Consider the following 21686-nt stretch of genomic DNA (forward strand, 5'->3'; position numbering starts at 1 on the left):
GAGCTGCAGCTCCATCTATCTTGTGGCAGCATACACAACATGAGGCTCCAGCTCTCTCTGTGTTGCAGGTCCACGGCTTCTTTTGGCTTTTTTCTGGAAATTCAGAGCTGCATAGTTCAGATTGTCTGAACTCACATCCTGAAAATAAGAATATCTAGTTAAACACTGCATGACACAGTTCCTAAGGTACACACAACTAGTTCATCACAGCACAGCAGAAAGACTCCATTTTTGATATATTAAAAAGAAAAAAAACTGTCAAAAATCTAAAAACTAAAAAAACTACAGCTTCCTCAGAAAGCAGATGTGTCTTGAGAAGAAAGGAACAAGTCTGGCGTCAGCTACCATTTTACCCACATTACATTTTAGTTAGAATTTGAGTTTTTCAGACTATGGAGATTTCTTGTTTTGTTTTTTTTCTTTAGTCTAGATCAGATGTTACTAAACAGTTTTCCTGTGGAAATTATTCAAGTTTTTTCTGGTTCTAATGGTATTAATTGAGGCTAAAGAACATGAATGATTACAGTTGCTTGCTTGAATTTACTCCTTAATGCAACAGGCTGAGGGTATTCACAGAACAATTATATGTTTCAGTGCCACATTTAAATCATAGTAAATAGTTTACAAACTGTCAGTAAAAAATAAAGATTAATTTACCTTGTTATGTTCTTTTGGTTCTCAGAACCAGAATCAGAATCAGAATCAGAAGGTTTTATTGCCATATGGGTGAACAGGTTCACAGCATTAGGAAATTGCTGCGGTACTTCGTGCTTACAGAAAAAAACAAATAAGTATAAAAACTATAAGACAATATACAAGTATACAAATTGCAAATATACAGAGATATTAGAGCTATAACTATAGCACAATATTACAAAATTACAAAATATACAGTGCAGAGACTAATTAAAAGATAGAAGAATGTAGACTATATTCCACTAATATGTACATCAGTGCAGTCAGACAGGTGCATAGACATAGGGTCATCAGCGTTTGTGGAGGGTGGTGGTAACAGTCTTAGGGTAATTGTTCATGAGTCCAACAGCAGAGGGGAAGAAACTGTTCTTATGGCGGGAGGTTCTGGTCCGTATGGACCGTAGCCTCCTGCCTGAGGGGAGAGGGGCAAAAAGTCTGTGCCCAGGGTGAGAGTGGTCGGCTGTGATCTGACCTGCACGCCCCAGTGTCCTGGAGGTGTACAGGTCCTGGAGAGATGGGAGGTTACAGCCAATCACCTTCTCAGCAGAGTGCACAACGCGCTGTAGTCTCTGTTTGTCCCTAGTGGTGGCTCCAGCGTACCACACAGTGATGGAGGAGGTGAGGATGGACTCAATGATGGCAGTATAGAACTGCACCATGGTCCTTGCTGGCAAGTTGAATTTCTTCAACTGCCGCAGGAAGTACATCCTCTGCTGGGCCTTTTTGATGACAGAGGTGATGGTGGGCTCCCACTTGAGGTCCTGGGTGATGGTAGTTCCCAGGAAGCGAAAAGAGTCCACTGTGGTGATGGGGGTGTCAGTCAGGATGATGGAGGGTAGAGGGGCTGTGTGCTTCCTAAAGTCCACTATAATCTCCACTGTCTTCTGGGCGTTCAGTACCAGGTTATTGTGGCTGCACCAGGACGCCAGACGTTTGACCTCCATCCTGTAGGCCGACTCGTCCCCGTCTGAGATGAGTCCGATGAGAGTCATGTCGTCTGCAAACTTAATAAGCTTGACAGACTGGTGGTCAGAGGTGCAGCAGTTGGTATACAGGGAGAAGAGCAGAGGAGAGAGGACACAGCCCTGAGGAGTGCCAGTGCTGATGGTCCGGGAGTCCGAGACATTCTTCCCCAGCCTCACGTGCTGCTTCCTGTTCATCAGGAAGTCAGTGATCCACCTGCAGATGGGATCAGGCACGTTCATCTGGGACAGCTTGTCTTGGAGGAGATCAGGGATGATGGTGTTGAAGGCAGAGCTGAAGTCCACAAACAGGATCCTGGCGTAGGTTCCCTGGGAGTCCAGATGCTGTAGGATGAAGTGCAGAGTCAGGTTGATGGCGTCGTCCACAGACCTGTTGGCTCTGTAGGCAAACTGCAGGGGGTCCAGAAGGGGGGCTGTGAGGGACTTGAGGTGGGACAGCACCAGACGCTCAAATGACTTCATGACCACAGAAGTCAGTGCCACAGGTCTGTAGTCATTTAGTCCAGTGATCCTTGGCTTCTTGGGGACAGGAACAATGGTAGCGGTTTTAAAGCAGACAGGCACGTGGCAAGCCTCCAGTGAGGAGTTGAAGATGTTCGTGAACAATGGGGCAAGCTCGTTAGCACAGTGTCTCAGTGTGGCAGGTGAGACACCATCTGGACCTGGAGCTTTGCGAGCTTTGACACTCCTGAACTGCTTTAGCACCTGGTCCTCCTGAATACAAAAGACTGTGGGGGTGGGGGAGGAGGGGGACTCTGGGGTGGGAGTCCTTGATGATGTGGGCTTCTCTGAGGTGTGGGGAGTGGGGGAGGTTGGGGGGTGAATATTTGTGTTGGCTGTATTGTAGTTGGGACTGGTGGAGGTGTGAAGGCTGCTGAACTGACCATCAAAACGACAATAGAACTCGTTCAGTCTATTTGCAGTTTGTAGGTCGTCTGTGGAGTGGGGGGTTTTAGGCTTGTAGTTGGTAATCTGCCTAAAACCTTTCCATACAGAGGCCGCGTCGTTCTCTGAGATCTGCTGCTGTATATTCTCAGAGTGATGTGATCTAGCAGTGGCCACTTCCTTGCTAAACCTGTACTTGGCCTCTTTGTAGCAGTCTTTGTCCCCACTTTTAAAAGCCTCCCTCTTCTCTATCCACAGCTGCTTCAGTTTGGGAGTAAACCAGGGTCCAGCAGCTAAACAGAAATCTCAAAATGATTAGTTTATTATTACCAACCAAAGACATTGTTAACAGTTTAGAAGATAAGGTGAAATAAATTATAACCAACCTCACCTTTTTGAAATGTCCAGATTTTTAGACCAAGAATAACGACCACAATAGTGAGCAAACCTGTCAGACCTCCAAGGATGATGGCTGTCTGCTGTGTCATTTTAACGGGCTCCTCTACAAAAATAGATTAAAACATCAGTTTAATTCAGTCTAGTTGTTTTAGATACATTAATGATGGTACTGAAACTACCTCGACAATGGAAAAAAATCTTTAGAAATAGGAAAAAAAGAATCTTACTTTCAGTGTTAAAATCCTCTCCTTCATTGGTTTCATCACCTATAAAGAACCATGACTATTATAATAATTTGTGATTTTTACGTTGTTTTCATGCTAAACATGACGAGACAAACTAAACAAAAAGAGGTCATTCAAGAACAAAAGCTTACCTTGAATTCTTAACTCAACTGCACTGGAAATGATTGTATGTCTATTGATGTAAAATCCACAGAAATACAGACCAGTGTCAGATAAATCCACTTGCTTGATTTTAAGGAAGACAAAAGTGATGTTGGAACTCATATTAAAATTTCTGTTTTTAAATTCATCACAGAATAAAGCTTGGGTGTGAGCTCCATACATAGAAGAGACACAGCTGGGCTTAGTTCTGTTGACCACTCTGAACCAGTCTGTCTGCGCTGGATGTTTGGAGATGTTGGAGCACTGCAGTGTGACTTCTTCACCGAGCTGGACCTCCACAGTCTGAAACTCAGAACCTGAGACAGAGATCCAGCCTGAAAAACAGCAGATACAATATTTATAAGGGGATTCCATTAGTTAAACATTTTATATATATCTTGCAAGTTTAACATTGTTCTCTATATTTAAAAAAGGCCAGTTTCAATGACACACTGTACTTACTGCAGCTGCAGAGAACCAAAGCTGTTATTAAAATGAAGCTCCTCATTCTGTGTGTAACCCTCTGACAGCCAGGAAACTTTATATTCTGTAGGGGGTTTCATTAGAAAGGGGCGTGGTATTGAATAGTTGTACAGCCTCCTTCAGAGTAAATGTGGATGCTCCAAACCCAGGATTACTAGGTAAGCAGTGATCTGACAGCCTACATTGCACAGCCAGAGTGTTTGAGGTGACTCGAATGTAGGAATGTAAAATATTTAATTGTCACAAATGTGCTTTTATTTATTCCTGACTTAATGCTAAGTTTTGATATTATTAAAGTATGTTAAACTATAGCTGTAGGCAGCAATGAGGGGGCCAAGCAGTGATCCACAGCAGTTGCTAGGAAACAAGTTGTGAGAATAGTAAGAAACAGGTGTTGAGATCTGCAAAAAAATTGTATGATAAAAAACACTCTTGTTAATTAGGCCCCCAAGTGATGTAATGACACTAAATTCCTTCTCCGTCCTCAGGGCGGGGTCCAAAAGATTACTGTGATGTTTTGTCTTGATAGGCCAAAGCATTGCTGAGATATAAGCTCGCTCACTTTTTGGTTGCTTTCCCATCACATTCTAAAAATGCTTCTGCAAACCAAAAAGTTATGAAATGTCATAACTTTTGTGAGGCTTCCTCTGAAGATCATATATAACAAGTTCAGTGAAAACCGGCCAAAGTTTGTGACCGGCCAAAAATTTTTCTCTTTGAATAAAATGCAATATGGCGGCTGACTTCAGTTCAGTTTTATTTATGTAGTGCCAAATCACAATCACATCAATTGAGTCATTATCACATCTTGGCACTTAGTCTTGTGACCTCAAACAGTATTAACAGGCATAGAAATCTTGTTGTAAATCCAAATACATGGGCCATTATTGATCAAAAAGCATTTTTATTAATCATAGCAGCCCCTAAAGGTCACATGTCGCCAAGATTATTGTGCTTCCTTCTGAGGTGATCCCAAGTACCAATTTTGGTTTTGATAGGATAGGTTAAAGCATTGCCGAGATTTGAGCTTCGGGAACTGTGTCACCGATTTTGATGGGCTCTAATGGGCAAGCACTTTGGAAAATCAAAAAGGCTTGGACTGAAGATCATCTGAGTCAGTTTTGGTGAACTTTGGACAAACTTTGTGACCTTCTAAAAATTTTAAAGACTTTCCACAAAATCCAATATGGCAAAATATGACATCATAGGGTGCCTTGAAATCACCTAGATCCAAGGATTCCAAAGGTACACTGATTTCTAAATTTGTCCATTCGGGTCATAATTTACAGTCGTCATGGAAGGAATTAAAGCAAATTATTGGGTTCAGAATACACTGACAGTGCTTCAGGTCACCATTAAAGTTAAATAAAATTATACAGTTATTAAGCTTAACTTTAATCTCAGCCCAAAAAACTTTACTCCAGAATGAATAAATTAACAAATGGTTGTCTATTAGGCATGACATGAGCAAATTATATTCTGTAGATGACCTCCGCTGACAGACACAGGCCAATGGCGGGTTTTGAAATTGTGAGCCAGGAGCAAGTTGCTCTCGCCAGGTATCATGAGATCTGACCACCTGGTCAGGGCTCATGGTGAGCTGTTATGCTACTGGAACCGAACATCTCCAAAAACATTGGAACACTTTTGCAAAGAGGCACTTTAAACAAAACAATATTAAAATATCAATCTGATATTTAACACAACTACATTCATAAAAACATCTCAGAAGTTCATTTTATGACCAGACATGTGAAGTAACATAGAGCAAATACTTCGTTACTGAACTTAAGTAGATTTTTCAGGTACTTTACTTGAGTATTTATTTTTCTGACTACGTTTTACTTATACTACCTACATTTAGTTTCAATTTGTGCTACACGTACCTTTATCCTTTAGTATCAAGCCTTTTTTTTTTCTGTGAATGATGCTAGTGTCGGTTGGTTGGACCACCATTGTCCAACCAAAATAAATTAAAGGCTTATGAAATGTGGTGCCAGCATGATGACAGAGTGGTTAGCACTGCTACCTCACAGTTAGCATACCATTTGGAAGGCCTGGGTTCGATTCCACCTTGGCCCAGGCCTTTCTCTCTCTGTGGAGTTTGCAAATTCTCCCCATGCTTGCGTGGGCTTCCTCCAGGTGCTCCGGCTTCCTCTCACATTCCAAAGACATGCACTTACTGGGGTTAGGTTAATTGGCTACACTAAATTGCTCATAGGTGTGAATGTGAGTGTGAACGGTTGTTTGTCTCTGTGTTAGCCCTGCGACAGGATGGCAACCTGTTCAGGGTGCACCCTGCCCCTCGCCCTATGACAGCTGGGATAGGCTCCAGCCCCCCCACAACCCTGAACAGGATGAGTGGAAGCGAATGGATGGATGGATGGATGGAAAGTATTGCTGTGAATTTTGTACAGACGTGACTTTTCCTTTACTATGACCATGAATTTGACCTTTGTGGTTTTGATATGTTCTTGTCCTGCAGTTTGTGCTCTAAGTAATAAGAAAACAGTTATTTATTCCATCTTGCTTCTCTGATCCTTTAAACAATTCCAGTGACTCCCTGACAGCATTAGGAACTTGACCAGATTATGGGCAAGAGTCTTCTCTGTGTAAGTAGACTGAAACCAAACAGCATCCTTAGAAAACTGTTAAAAGTATAAACCTATGACACCAAAGAACTCCCGTCATTGTTCCTTTTATAAGTACTAGACCTTTAGGGACTAGAAAACAATAAATGCTTCAAAGTGTACGAGCTGCTGAGGAGTAGATTTTTGATTTATCCGACATAATGTGGAAAGTTCATGTTAGTAGAGAGTAGCTGAAGGTAAAATACATGGAAAGGCATTGCATTCTATAGAGAGGTCACTGACAAGATGAAAAACAAACAAACAAACAAAGAAAAAAACAACACCCCGCCCCTCTAAACTCCTTTATAAGAGCTGTGCGGTACAAACTAGCCGTGCAGTGACAGGATTAAGCACATGATGAGGAGCTTCGTCTTGACAACACCTTTGTTGCTCTGCAGCCTCAGTAAGTATGGGCACCTCTTTACTCCCAAATAATGGAATGAGTACCCTCCCAGAATTTAAAATACAGTGTTAGAAACAAATAAACAGATTTGATTGATGTGGATGCCCTGTTACATTAACTGTAGCACTGTAGGCTCAGAAATAATTGTCATGGTCCTTCATTTCAGGCTGGTTCTCTGCTTCAGCTTTTGAGTTTCAGACTGTGGAGGTTCAGCTCAGTGAAAATGTCACACTGCAGTGCTCCAACATTTCCAGTCATCCAACACAGACAGACTGGTTCAAAGCTTACAACAGAACTAAGCTCAGCTGTGTCTCTGCTATGTATGGATCTCAAGGCAAAGCTTCATTCTGTGATGGGTTTCCAAATGGAAAATTTAGTATGAGTTCCAACAGCACTTTTGTCTTCCTGAAAATCACACAAGTGGATTTGTCTGATGTTGGGCTGTATTTCTGTGGATTTTACGTGAATAAACATACAGAGATTTCCAATGCAGTAGAGTTAAGAATTCAAGGTAAGCTTGTGTTTAGCTTTTATCTTCATATGTAATGTAAAAATAGCTTTGAGACTTACAGGAAATCAATAAATATTATAATAGTCATGGGTCTTTACAGACGCTGAGACCAGTGAAGGAGAGGAGTTTAAGAGTCAAAGTAAAATAATTTTTCTCTCTTAACGTTTTGGTTTTCATTGTGCTCTTAGTTATTTCAGTATCATAAAAAATATGCCTAAAGTAACCAGATTGAATTGGACTGACATTTGAATCTAACTATTTTTGCAGAAGCGCCTGAGAGAGAGAGCATGACTCACCTGATCAGTATCATCCTGGGTGGGTTGATTGGTTTGCTCACTATAGTGGTCATTATTCTGATCATAAAAATCAGGAAACTTCAAACAGGTAAAGCTTGCTGTAACTGTTGTGCCTTCTCTCACAAACTGATGAATCAAAAGATGCACTTTGTTGGTAATAATAAACTTACAACACTTTTGTGTGTCCCATTTAGTGGCAGAACGACAACCAGAAAGCAACAAGGTAAACTTTTTTGGGTTTTGTTTTGTTCTAATTTTTGTTTGTTCTTAGAATATGTAACCTATGTCATGATTTAAAAGTTTAATTTTATTAATCCTAGCAGGGAAACTGTTTACAGTTTGTCAAGACCGTGGTAGCTGTAGAAATATATGTTTCCCTCTCCCTCTGTAGAAATATATGTTTCCCTCTGCTCGAGATGTTTTCTCTCTGATAGAGAATAAATGTTAAGAAGTTATTTTATCTAGAAAGAAAATGGCTATTTTCTGTGCTTGGAAAAAATGATTATTGTTTTTGGATTTGGAGGGCATGTTGTTCAGTGCACCATAAGACGCTCATGTCATTAAGGTTCAACTCAGTCTTTCTACTTCTTTATGTAAAAATTTGCTGATATATTAACCTAATAATAATAAATATTTTTGATAGTTATTCCAGTATAGATCAAGCACTCGGGTATTATACTCTAAAACCACATCTTACATAAAATAATTTTTTGTATAACTCACGAATCAACAAACATTTCATATGTGTAGTAAACTCAGTTGCGTAACTGTTCTGATTTTCAGAATATGAACTCAGACAATCTGAACTACGCAGCTTTAAATTTCAAGACAAACACCGAAAGAAGCCGCAGGCCTGTGACACCGAGAGAACCGGAGCCTCACGTTGTGTATGCTGCCACCAGATAGACTCAAGAAGTGGAAGTAATGCTTTTTGATAACCTGCTGATGTAGTTTTATGCATCTGATGTGGATGACATGGCAAAAAAGTTGACAAAATAATAAAATTGCATTCAGGCTGCATTTATGTCCTCTATTTTATGTCTCTGTCTTTTGTTGGTGAAGAAAAATACTACTAATCTTGAAATGTGTCGATATAGGAGGAGTCAGACACCGATTGTGAAATTTCCTTATGGGGAGAGTCTGATGGTGTGCTCTATGAGGAGAGTGGTACATTTTGACAGGAAGAGCACAACTGAGGTGAAAGTCATGAGGTTTTTTCTGAAGTCAAAGCCCTTCAGGAAGTAAAACGGTGTGACAGTTGTAATTTCACCAGGCTCCTCAGTTTATTCTATCAAAAACAGAATTAGATTTAGTAACATTTTGGCTTGTAATTTACTGCTGATTAAATTGAATTTAATGCCAAAAATAAGCAGCCTGATAGTTGCTACTAGGAATGTTGATTGCTTAAAGCAGAGATTGCACTGCCTAAACTTTACCTGTGTCCTGTAACTCTTCACTGCCTCCTTTTGCTGAATGTTTAAGTAGATATGTTACAAAAAGAATCAAAGTTCCCAAATGGCTCAAATTCACACCACTAAATTGAGCCTTTAAATACAAACAAAATAACACCATGTGTGTTGGTTTACCATTCTTTTACAGCTTAACTGAAGAAAGTTTGTGACCTTTAGAAAGCTAAATAGCCATAACTATTTCCCAACAGAATCAAATGAAATTTGGAAAGTAATTAGTTTTTTAGTAAAGACATGTCAGTGCAATTTTTAAACCAAATATTTAGTGATTAATCATAAAATATCCTTACAAAGAAATCACAGATCATCGAGCATATAATGCATTAAAATTTATAAATGAAATTATAATTGTCAATTTAAGATGTTTTTACAGCATGATGATGCAATATATAGAAGATTTCATGAATATGTGTTGGGTTAACAGGCAGAAATCACGTGCATTTTCACTGATTTTTGGGCGGCCACGAACCAGCCGGTCAGACCTCCTAAATTCCAACGCTCCAAAAACCACTTAATTAAAATCTACAGATTTTAATGAAGCTTCATCAACAGAAAAAAAGGCTGGATTAAATTCCAACATACATTTGAATCAATCCTATACATTTTAAGTGTAACTTTATGTTGATTGAATTGGAGCCAAATCTTCGACGGGACAAGGCAGACTAAAATCTTAAACTGAACAAAATAAAACAAAAAGGAGGCAGAAGAGGATGAATTCCTCTACGTAATACCAGAAATTCAAAAGGAAATAAACTCTCACAAGCCAATCAAAAACCCTAATTTCAGAGAGACCCCTGTGCTGTAGTTAAACACTGTGCACGCAGGCGGATTGGAAAATCAACTGAGCTCATAATCGGGGATTGTAACATACCTAGATAAAGCCCCACACATTTGTGGTGCTCTCCTTGTATTTTTATTAATAGAGCAACAAAACACATCACTGTTCTTTTTTACAGGCAGGTAGATTTTACATTCTGCAGTGTTTCAGGCTTTTTTAAGGCCTTCAAAAATTAAGTCTGCTGTAGACAGGAGGAATCATTGGGAAATCTGTGTTTGATAATCCTGGTTTTCCTTGATGCATCAGGAAACAATTTATTTTCCTCCCTTGATTTGTTTGGCAGAATTTGCTGTCACCTTCAGGTGATTATGGATTCTCCAGCAACTCTGATGGTCTAAACTTGTGTGTGTGCAGTAGACATACTCTCACAATGCCCCAGTATCCTTCTGTGGGGATCCCAACCCTGGTTCTTCAGAAGATGGCATGCTCCATCTCAAATAAGACTTTAATTCTGAAAGCTCTAATGATTTGTTTTCGTCTTTAACTCTTATTTTTCTCTTTTAAACTTCTTTGAGGTGGGTGATTTTGATCGCCACATAGACAGTGCTACAGATAAACAAAATTAATCAGTCTGACGGAATCTTTTAATTTGACTCAGCATCTGTTATTCTGTCCATCTGTGCCTCATTTCCCCAGCTGTGTTCATTTCCCCTGATTACCTGGTGTAAGGGCCCTGGGTGTTTGGCACAGAGTTTTTTGAGGTGTGACTTACAAGGGTTGGACAATGAAACTGAAACACCTGTCATTTTAGTGTGGGAGGCTTCATGGCTAAATTGGACCAGCCTGGTGGCCAATCTTCATTAATTACACATTGCACCAGTAACAGCAGAGTGTGAAGGTCCAATTAGCAGGGTAAGAACACACTTTTGCTCAAAATATTATGGGTGACATACCAGAGTTCAAAAGAGGACAAATTATTGGTGCACGTCTTGCTGGCGCATCTGTGACCAAGACAGCAAGTCTTTGTGATGTATCAAGAGCCACGGTATCCAGGGTAATGTCAGCATACCACCAAGAAAGACGAACCACATCCAACAGGATTAACTGTGGACGCAAGAGGTGTCATGGCCCTGGGCTGTCTGCCCAGCGTTTTGTGTTTAGTTCTGTCTTCCCTGAGTTCTGTTATTTTTCAGTTGTTTTGATACGTCCCTGTCTCCCCTGCTCCATGGTCTTGTCATGATGTCTTACCCCTGACCTCCTGTGTTTTCATGTTGAGTTTATTCCTAGTGTTGTGACTAGTCTGTGTCTCTGCCCCGTGTCTGTGTGCCAGTCCCCCGTACATGTATGTAGTCTGCGTGCACCTTGGTTAGTCACTTCCTGTATTATTTTGACAGTCGTGTGTTCCCTGTGCTTTGTGTTTAGTTTTGCTTCCCGTTGTTAGTTTAATTTGCTTCACCTGTTGCTCCCTGCTGTTTCCTCTTGCCCTGATCAGCCCTTCTGTGTATTTAAGTCCTGCGTTTTCTCTGCCTGTTGTCGCGTCGTTGATGTTTCTGCTTCAGTATTCCCTCGCTGTGTGTCTCCCTGCTCCTCCTCGGGTTTTGGTTTAGCTTCTTCCCAGTATAGGTTTGTTTTTGTATTCTGTCATTTCCCAATAAATCACTTTAAGTTCACCCTCTCCTGAGTCCTGCATTTTGGGGTCTACCCACTCCAGCCACACAGCCAACCATGACAGAACGACGCGACCATTATAAAGACCCTGCGGACTCAGATCTGTGGGAACAGCAGCAAGTGGTACAAGCTTACCTGCAGGAAGAAGCGAGGTGGAAGCCGTGGCTCACCCCAGAGCGCCAGTCACGGTTCCAGGGCTCTCGTCTCGCCCTGGGGGGTCCTGGCTGGGGAAAGGAACCTCAGCGTCAGCGCTCGCCACGCTCTCCTCCCCTGCAGCCTCAGCTCTGCCCGCTAGCCTCGCCACAGCAGCTGTGTGATGCGACAGCAGCACAGCAGCCACCCGAGCCTTGGGGGATTCGGCTCGGTGGCTTTTCGACATCACCAGACCCACCACCTTCTGCTGCGTGTCTTGCCAGCTCCGCTCCCCATTCCAAACCCGCAGTGGGGGCGTGAAGGCGGAGCTCTCGGTGCCATAAACACCGAGCAGAGCCAACAGCCGGTGTTAAAATTACGATGGCTTCTTCTCCTCTGCAGTCGTCAGCCACATTGGACTCCACCCCTGAATCTGTCCCTCCTTTCCCCGGCTCATCAAACATGGCTAACCACACTGCTCCACCGTCCTTGACAGCCAGGTCAGACATTTGTGACAAGGTTTCCAAGCTCTGTATCCTGTGGTTTTGGCTACCCGGTGAGGAACTGGGGCACACCATCGCTAACAGAATACAGGACATGTTTGCTGAATACCCCTGGCTTAGGGACTCCTTGCCCCCGTTAACCCAGAGTTATGCCAAGGAGATACTTCATTCTGCAGCCCTCACTGTGCCTCATGCTCCGGCACCTGTTCCGCGGGTGGGAGCACCTCAGCCTCAGCAGTCCACGCCACCTGCAGCAGAGTCTCCTCAACCACGGTCTCAATCAGCTGTAGCTCCAGCTCCTCCCCAGTCATTCCCGTCTCAGCCAGCCCCTGTATTTTCCTCTGTCAGCAGCAGCTCTAGCCCCCATAGCTCCAGCCCCTGTTCAGCCAGCAGCAGCTCTAGCCCCCATAGCTCCAGCCCCTGTTCAGCCAGCAGCAGCTCTAGCCCCCATAGCTCCAGCCCCTGTTCAGCCAGCAGCAGCTCCAGCCCCCATAGCTCCAGCCCCTGTTCAGCCAGCAGCAGCTCCAGCCCCCATAGCTCCAGCCCCTGTTCAGCCAGCAGCAGCTCCAGCCCCCATAGCTCCAGCCCCTGTTCAGCCAGCAGCAGCTCCAGCCCTCACAGCTCCAGCCCCTGTTCAGCCAGCAGCAGCTCCAGCCCCTGTTCAGTCCCAGCCAGCTCTCGCAGCTCTCCCAATGTCAGCTTCCCCAGTGCCAGTGCCCCCGGTCCCTGCAGTCAGTTTAGTCACACCTTCAGTCCCCACACCTTCGGTTTTAGTGTCAGGCTCCTCAGTCCCCTCATCCTCCTCAGCTTCAGCCCCCTCGTCTTCAGTCCTCTTATCCTCCGCACCCTCAGCTCCCTCGTCCTCAGTCACCTCAGTCCCCTCATCCTCAGTCACCTCAGTCCGGTCTGGTCCTGCTCCCTCCGTGGTTTCGGTCTCCTCAGCTTCCCTACTCCAGTCAGCTTCCCCTTCAGTGGCTTCACTTCCCTTAAGTCCCTTGGTCTCTCCAGTCAGTTTAGTTTCATCTACAGTTCCAGTCGCAGTCTCCTCGGTTTCCTCGGTTTCCTCCGTGCCCTCTGTCCCCGCAGTCCCCCAGGTCCCCATAGTCTCCTACTCTACTCCCACTTCTGGTCCCTCAGTCCCTTCGGTCTCTGTCCCTTCAGCTCTCCCTAGCTCCCGGCCTGCTTCCACTCGGCCAGGCTCTCCCTAGCTCCCGGCCTGCTTCCACTCGGCCAGGCTCTCCCTAGCTCCCGGCCTGCTTCCACTCAGCCAGGCTCTCCCTAGCTCCCGGCCTGCTTCCACTCAGCCAGGCTCTCCCTAGCTCCCGGCCTGCTTCCACTCAGCCAGGCTCTCCCTAGCTCCCGGCCTGCTTCCACTCAGCCAGGCTCTCCCTAGCTCCCGGCCTGCTTCCCCTCGGCCAGGCTCTCCCTAGCTCCCGGCCTGCTTCCACTCGGCCAGGCTCTCCCTAGCTCCCGGCCTGCTTCCACTCGGCCAGGCTCTCCCTAGCTCCCGGCCTGCGTCCACTCGGCCAGGCTCTCCCTAGCTCCCGGCCTGCGTCCACTCGGCCAGGCTCTCCCTAGCTCCCGGCCTGCGTCCACTCGGCCAGGCTCTCCCTAGCTCCCGGCCTGCTTCCACGCGGCCAGTCGTCTCCCGGCCTGCTTCCACGTGGCCTCTAGTGTCAGCTCCCTCAGCATTAGTTCTTGTCCCTGTAGCTTCTGAGTGTTTAGTTGTTGTCCCCTCAACTTCAGCTTCAGTCCCTACAGTCCCCTCCGTTCCGGTCCCCTCACCTCCAGTTTCGGTCCCCTCAGGTCCTGTCCTAGTGCCAGCTCCCTTAGCTTCAGTCCCTTCAGTTTTGGTCCCTTTAGTCCCCTCTATCCCTTCTATCACCTCAGCTCCTTCGGTTCCTTTAGGCCCCTCAGGCAATTCTTTAGCCCCTTTAATTCCCTCGGCCTCAGCTCCCCCAGCTCCAGCAGCTTCGCTCTCTTTGGTCCCCTTAGTCTCCCCGGTCCCTCAGGTTCCCTCCTCTGGTCCCTCAGCTCCTTTAGTTGTGGTTCCCCCTGCAGCCTCAGTCCCAGTCTCCTTTGCTCCTGCTCCCCCGACTCCAGTTTCCCCGCAGTTAGCTTCGGTCCCCTTACCTCTCCCGCAGTCAGCTTCCCCAGTGTCGGCTTCCACGTCCTCAGTTTCCACGCTCCTAGCTCCCTCCGTGTCAGCTCCCTCCGTGTCAGCTCCCTCCGTGTCAGCCTCAGTTCCCCCAGCTCCCTTAGTCTCCCAGGTCCCCTTAGTCTCCTTAGTTCCCTGCACCCATGGTCCTGGGCCGTCTGCTCAGCATTTTGTGTTTAGTTCTGTCTTCCCTGAGTTCTGTTATTTTTCAGTTGTTTTGATACGTCCCTGTCTCCCCTGCTCCATGGTCTTGTCATGATGTCTTACCCCTGACCTCCTGTGTTTTCATGTTGAGTTTATTCCTAGTGTTGTGACTAGTCTCTGCCCCGTGTCTGTGTGCCAGTCCCCCGTACATGTATGTAGTCTGCGTGCACCTTGGTTAGTCACTTCCTGTATTATTTTGACAGTCGTGTGTTCCCTGTGCTTTGTGTTTAGTTTTGCTTCCCGTTGTTAGTTTAATTTGCTTCACCTGTTGCTCCCTGCTGTTTCCTCTTGCCCTGATCAGCCCTTCTGTATATTTAAGTCCTGCGTTTTCTCTGCCTGTTGTCGCGTCGTTGATGTTTCTGCTTCAGTATTCCCTCGCTGTGTGTCTCCCTGCTCCTCCTCGGGTTTTGGTTTAGCTTCTTCCCAGTATAGGTTTGTTTTTGTATTCTGTCATTTCCCAATAAATCACTTTAAGTTCACCCTCTCCTGAGTCCTGCATTTTGGGGTCTACCCGCTCCAGCCACACAGCCAACCATGACAAGAGGAAGCTGTCTGAAAGGGATGTTCAGGTGCTAACCCAGATTGTATCCAAAAAACATAAAACCACGACTGCCCAAATCACGGCAGAATTAAATGTGCACCTCAACTCTCCTGTTTCCACCAAAACTGTCCGTCGAGAGCTCCACGGGGTCAATACACACAGCCGGGCTGCTATAGCGATACCTTTGGTCACTCGTGCCAATGCCAAACGTTGGTTTCAATGGTGCAAGGAGCGCAAATCTTGGGCTTTGGACAATGTGAAACATGTATTGTTCTCTGATGAGTCCACCTTTACTGTTTTCCCCACATCCGGGAGAGTTACGGTGTGGAGAAGTCCCAAAGAAGCATACCACCCAGACTGTTGCATGCCCAGAGTGAAGCATGGGGGTGAATCAGTGATGGTTTGGGTTGCCATATCATGGCATTCCCTTGGCCCAATACTTGTGCTAGATGAGCGCGTCACTGCCAAGGACTACCAAACCATTCTGGAGGACCATGTGCATTCAATGGTTCAAACATTGTATCCTGAAGGCGGTGCTGTGTATCAGGATGACAATGCACCAATACACACAGCAAGACTGGTGAAAGATTGGTTTGATGAACATGAAAGTGAAGTTGAACATCTCCCATGGCCTGCACAGTCACCAGATCTAAATATTATTGAGCCACTTTGGGGTGTTTTGGAGCGAGTCAGGAAACGTTTTCCTCCACCAGCATCACGTTGTGACCTGGCCACTATCCTGCAAGAAGAATGGCTTAAAATCCCTCTGACCACTGTGCAGGACTTGTATATGTCATTCCCAAGACGAATTGATGCTGTATTGGCTGCAAAAGGAGGCCCTACACTATACTAATAAATTATTGTGGTCTAAAACCAGGTGTTTCAGTTTCATTGTCCAACCCCTGTATGTTTTGGTTCTTTTTCTTTTCCTTGGTTTCTTGTTTGATGTTGTGAGTTCCCTTTCATCTCTCATTTTGATAGTGTCTTGTCTCTTTGTGCTGTTTAGTTTTACTTCCTTTGTCTTGTTTCCTCATTCATCATTTTCAGCAGTGTTCCTGGGTGTTTCCCATCTCCCTAATTACCTGGTGTGTGTATATACTGTCAGAGCCTCCCTCTGTTCTTTGTTACAGCCTTCCTCGTAGCTGTGTTTCTCCCTGCAGTGTGGTTCCGATACATAATTCTTAGTTGTGAAATCTTAGCACCTGCCCAGTTTCGTGCCTGTTTATGAGTTTAAGTCCTCATCTTCAGAGTGCTGCATTTGGGTCATTTTCTGCTTCTCGTACATGACACCTTGTTTGTATTTATAGCCCCGCTCTTCCTTTTATTCTTTGTCAGATTGTCTCTGAATTCCATTTGCTGTCTCATTATTTGAGTTTTGTATCAACTTCGTTACTTGGCTTGAATTATCCAGCTATTGAATTCAAGGTGCATTTTCAGTTAACACTAGGCAATTACTGCCTGATACACCTGCTACCTGCCCTTACTTGCTGTGAACAGCTGGTTTAAAACACAGCGTATTTCAAATGCATTTTAAGTTGCGGTAATTATGTGACCATTTGTCCTATCGGGAGAACTCAAATTGTTTCTGAAAGCTGGGAAATTGTTGCAGAGTGGGACATTTGAAATCCATTCTGATGATGGGTTTTGTGTTAAAAGGTGAACTGAGTTTGTCTTAAGAGAGTGCATTCAGATCCGCATTCTGCATGACAGCTGCTATCGTGATTTTAGATTTATTTATTTTATTTGCCTTGGCAAAAGTAACTGTCTTCTTTGCTTCTAAACAGAGGGTCATGACTCACTGTAGAATTCATATTGTAAATAGACTATCATTTTTAATGACTTTCTATAAAACAAACCCATACTATTCTTGACGGGTTTTGTAACAGGTGACTGGAAGACTTCTAATGGGTAAAGTTGCCTTTTGCAGGTCTAGAGGAAAAATGAGAATGCTTTGATATATGAAAAGACAGCAGACGTATGACATGAGTTCAACACATCACACTGTTTTTATATCAAACAATTCAGTGAGCCCCCATGCCTTATGAATGAGGAAATTTATCCTGGAAGCACTACTCCCAGACCCAGTCTTCTATAGACAACTGGACCAAATCCCGAATTCTTAATCTTAATTCCTAATATTTTCAGAGTTAAACACACAAGTATGTTTAAGTATATGCAGAGTATGTAAGAACACAAACAGTAACAGGACATCAAGTGACATTGCCTTGTTTTTTTTTTTTCTTCATCACATTCAAGAAATTTTGTCCTGCGTAACTGTAGCTGTCACAGACAAACTGAAGAGATGCCTCCATCTTCAGAGCGCCTGTAAGCTAACAAGCTAGCTAACACAGAATGGTGCAAAAAATACAGTTTATGCCAAAGGCTGAAAGCCACAAGAATGGTGAGAGTACTGACTAGTAATCACAGGCTCCTCGTGCCACAAGGCAGTCTCTATATCTATGTTTTAAGAATGTGGAAAAATGCTATGAAAAGCAGAGAAATGCGTAGACAAAATAAAGATCTGTCATTTTTCTCTAAATCAGTACGAGGTTTTATAAAATGCTCCATACTATCAGTAGCTGTCATAGGTTTGTGAAACAGTAGTCAACTTTATGCCGATCTCAAAGTTGGTCAACTCAGTATGTTTTTAAACTCAGTTTGTTGAACAGGCTTCCTGGAACAGGCCTCTGATCACCGCAAGAGTTAATACCTCGAGGAACACTATTACTCTTTGCACATGCGAAGCATTAAAGTGTGGCACACTTTGTTTCCTTGCACAGTTATGTAACCACAGGTTTCCAAACTTGTTTTACATGTAAACTGAAAATCAATGGAAAAGATTTAAAAAGGAGCTGAAAAAAATTATAAATATAAAATTATGATACTGCAGGTGTTCTTTTCTGTCATAACAGATGACTAGAAAAACATGCAACATTTAGGAGCAACAATAAACATGTGATTCACTCTTTAAAAAAAAAAAAAAACCTCTGATACAAATGAGGAAGAAATCAAAACTTCTATTTAACAAATTTATAAGAATTAGAAAAAAAAATCCCAGCAGGAATAATGTTTAGAAGTCACTTAAAACTGGAAGTTGTAAATGATAGTACAAGAAATTATTGCAGTTATTGCAATGCAAAGTCAATTAGACTCGGGTTATAAATGAAATGCAATGAGCAAAATGCTTGTAACTTGTCTCTTTCCTGAGAAAGTTATTCAAAAATTCAATACAAACTGTAAGTTAGTGATGTAGGCTGTGATTGTTCTGTATATGATGTGGTGACTCAATTTTCTTATATACATCCAAAATCATTAATCTGAGTGTTTTGGATTTAAATGTGAAGTCCAGCTATTCAATTATAGGTCAGGTATTACTTAAATTAAACTCTTAAGATCTCACATGAAATATTTGTTGAAATCCACAAATTCACTAGCTTGCTTTGTGGATCCATCTGGGTTTCTAATACAGTGTTTACCTAAATATTTTGATTTTCAGAATATGAGTTCAGACAATGAACGATGACCGATGCAGTTCTAAGTTTCCAGACAAAAGCCAAAAGAAGCCACAAGCCTGCAACACAGAGAAAGTTGGAGCCACATCTTGTCTATGCTGCCACAAGATAGCCTCGGGAAGCGCCTGGAACTGTTGGTCTGATCAGTGCATGCTGATTTATTTTAGTGATGGGAATTCGGCCTCTTTACAGAGAGCCGGCTCTTTAGGCTCGGCTCCCAAAGAAGAGCTGGCTCTTTTGGCTCCCAAGTGGCTCCTCAGATTTTAATAAAAAAAAAAAAAAAAAAAAAAAAGGGCCTTTGAGGAGTTGATCCTGTTTCTCCTGCCCAATGACCTGCCCTGTTTTGTTCTTCTAATTGCACTGAGGGATGAACAATTCGTGTATGCCTGTGCAGGTTGTTTGTGAAGCCTGCTAGATATTAAATTTTTAAATTTGCATTCTACACTCTGTCTATCACATTAATCCTTTAACGCCAGGTGATCACTGCTGAATCACAGGTTTCCTGTCCTTACTAGCCACGAACAGCTGATTAAGACATAGCGTATCACCGCAGCGTATCACTGGTCAAAGGAACTTTGATCAGCTGGCTTTTTACAGTAACTCCGCGACTATTTGTGCTATTGAAAAATTTCAAATGGTTCCTGAAAGCTCAGAAATTGCCCTTCAGTCATGTAGTGGTATTACCATATTTGCTGCCGGAAGTCCGCAAATGCCGGCACTTTTGAAGTACGCTGCGTCTCCTTTGACACATTTAGAGGTATAAGGTTAAAATGTGTCCAGTCTTTACTACGTTTTCCGTCATTCATTTCCCTCACCATTCCCGCATGTAGCCTCTATGGAATGCGCAACTTCCTTTAGCTCGCCTCTTTCCTGTCTCCCAGCGAATTTTGCAGGAGCCCCTCCCTCTCTGGTGTTTTACTCACTGCGCAGTGTGCCCCCTCCCCTCCTGCTCAGTGTAGACAATCATATGCTACCATTCATCTTAACCAATCACGTGTGGCTTCCAAACACACACAAAAAAAAAAAATGGCTCACTATCAGGAGCCTTCTCCCGTCGTTCACTTCCAAGAGCCAGCTCTTAGAGTTGGATCATTCGCAACCGACCCATCACTAATGTATTTGTGTGTGCCATGAATGCTATATGTCCATTGGGGAAAATAAAAATAAATACAATTTGCAATCAGGCTGTTTGTGTACTATTCAGTTTTTCTGTGTTTTTCGTACTTGTCCGAATTTTGTCTGAGTGGAAAAATGCAGAGTTTGAATGTAGGAGGGTCTAATGGTCTGCTGTGAGAGGAGTAGACGAGCAGAGAGAACAGTGTTTGACAGCACAACTGAGGTGAAAAGTCAAAGCTCCTTACGTAACAAACACAACTGTGAGCCACACTCATGTTATGGGCTCGACCCACGGGGAGTCAGTCAATGAAACCCTCGCTGATTGGTTTAGTGCCACGCGACAGCGACAAAAGTAGAACATTTTTCAACTTTGTTGTGTCGCGTCACCTGGTCGCGTGTGCACGTCTACGTGTACGAGTTCGAAATTTCACATGCTGTGGAAGAGAGCCAGAGATTAATAATAACTAATGAGTAAAGCTGGTTCCACAGAAGAGGGGCCTGAAAGCTGAACGCTCTGCTCTCTCAAGTATCCCAGGAACCACAAGTAAGACAGCAGTCTGACAGTGAAGGGCTGTATTGGGGTGATATGTACTATGAGAGTCACAAACAAGGCTTCTGAAAGTATTGAATCTGTGGTTGTTTTGGTATGTGATTACATTTTTTTTTTTTTTTTTATCTGCAGAATGTGGGCTCTGTTGTTGCATTGTTGTGGCGCCACCTAAAAACAAGCAGCAGAAGGCCTGCAATAGAGAGACAACTGGAAACTGCTGCCAGCAGGCAGAGTTGATTCTCTGTCCCTGATGGAAAAACATTTGGTAGTTAAGTCAAAATAATGAGCATGGGCTACATTTGTTTTTGTTTTTCTGCCTTGATTTCTCTGCATTCTGTATTTATTTTAACAGAACAAGCACATACAAACTTACTCGTAGGGAGAGTAAAATGGTCTGCAAAGGGAGGGAGGGGCGAGTGAGATACTCATCACTACACAGGAAGAGACAGCACAGTGTGGTCTGAGCACCTCTGAGATCACAAAGCCTCTTCATAGCAAAGAACCAGTGAACCTGACCTGATTTGTTTTTGACTAGATAACCTCAGTCTTTGTATTTTTACATAGTATAGTAAAAATATTGAACTATTATGCAATATGTCATAATGAGAATTATTTTTTTTTAATGGAAAAACACTGTAATAGTATGAAATGTCCCCTTATGTGTTTTCATCAGAATATATTTTCTTTAACTTCAACAGATATAGTGTCATTTTCTTTTTCATTTGCCTCTATTTTATCCTGAAACAGTCAGTGTGTGTTTGGAAATCACAAAACGGTCAGCTTTCTTTCCTGACTTTGTTGTTGTGCACATTCTGTCAAGCAGCACGTCTTATGCACCTCCCCCTGTCATTTTCCACTGTGGTGACAGAAGTATGTATCAGCCGAATCGAAAGCCACAGAAAGACTGGCCTTTATATCTGAAATTAAACCACACACACACACAAGTGCTGTACTGGTTTCTTCCTTTCTTAGAATTGCAAGGGTCAGTAAAGGTGATTGGAGTGGCTTTGGCCATGAGTAGAGGCTGGCTTCACTGTTTTTTTTTTTTTTTAAATACATTAATTCATGTGGCTTTAGAAAAATGGGTCTAAAAAAAGTCTTCATCAGAATGCCTTGTTAAGGCTGTAGTGCCAGACTGGCTTGTGGTGATAGAAAGGCAACTCAGATAACCACTCCTGTTCTCTGAATGCATGTTACAACCCTACATGGTCTACTGTGGGGGTTGCCTGTGTGGAGTTACAGCATCTCCCCATCTTAGGTACCGCCCTGTATTCTGATGAGCCAGTGAAATGTGTGCAGCTGAATCCACTCAGCAATCAGCCCTGGCACTTAAGTTACACATGTACCTTATTATTGTATTGTACAGTCCACAGATTTATGCAG

The 21686-nt window shown here is 43.5% G+C and overlaps 1 protein-coding gene across 1 annotated transcript; it reads right to left on the minus strand.

Moving 5' to 3' along the window:
* Positions 1 to 15: 15 nt before the first annotated feature.
* LOC115797603 (uncharacterized) lies at positions 16 to 3857 on the minus strand. The gene is made up of 5 exons (XM_030754201.1): positions 3812 to 3857; positions 3340 to 3684; positions 3191 to 3229; positions 2951 to 3069; positions 16 to 138 (listed from the first exon to the last, which is right to left on the minus strand). The coding sequence occupies exons 1-5, from the start codon at positions 3855 to 3857 to the stop codon at positions 16 to 18; spliced, it is 672 nt and encodes a 223-aa protein (XP_030610061.1).
* Positions 3858 to 21686: the final 17829 nt, after the last annotated feature.

Source organism: Archocentrus centrarchus, chromosome 18 (assembly GCF_007364275.1).
Source record: "Archocentrus centrarchus isolate MPI-CPG fArcCen1 chromosome 18, fArcCen1, whole genome shotgun sequence".
Classification (NCBI taxonomy): domain Eukaryota; kingdom Metazoa; phylum Chordata; class Actinopteri; order Cichliformes; family Cichlidae; genus Archocentrus; species Archocentrus centrarchus.

Excerpts from the sequence above, each read along its gene's own strand:
- LOC115797603 (XM_030754201.1), bottom strand. The coding sequence starts at position 3,857 with ATGAGGAGCTTCATTTTAATAACAGCTTTGGTTCTCTGCAGCTGCA. Across the intron at positions 3,230-3,339 it reads AGTTGAGTTAAGAATTCAAG|GTGATGAAACCAATGAAGGA; the intron begins GTAAGCTTTTGT and ends GGTTCTTTATAG. Across the intron at positions 3,070-3,190 it reads AGAGGATTTTAACACTGAAA|TAGAGGAGCCCGTTAAAATG; the intron begins GTAAGATTCTTT and ends AATCTATTTTTG.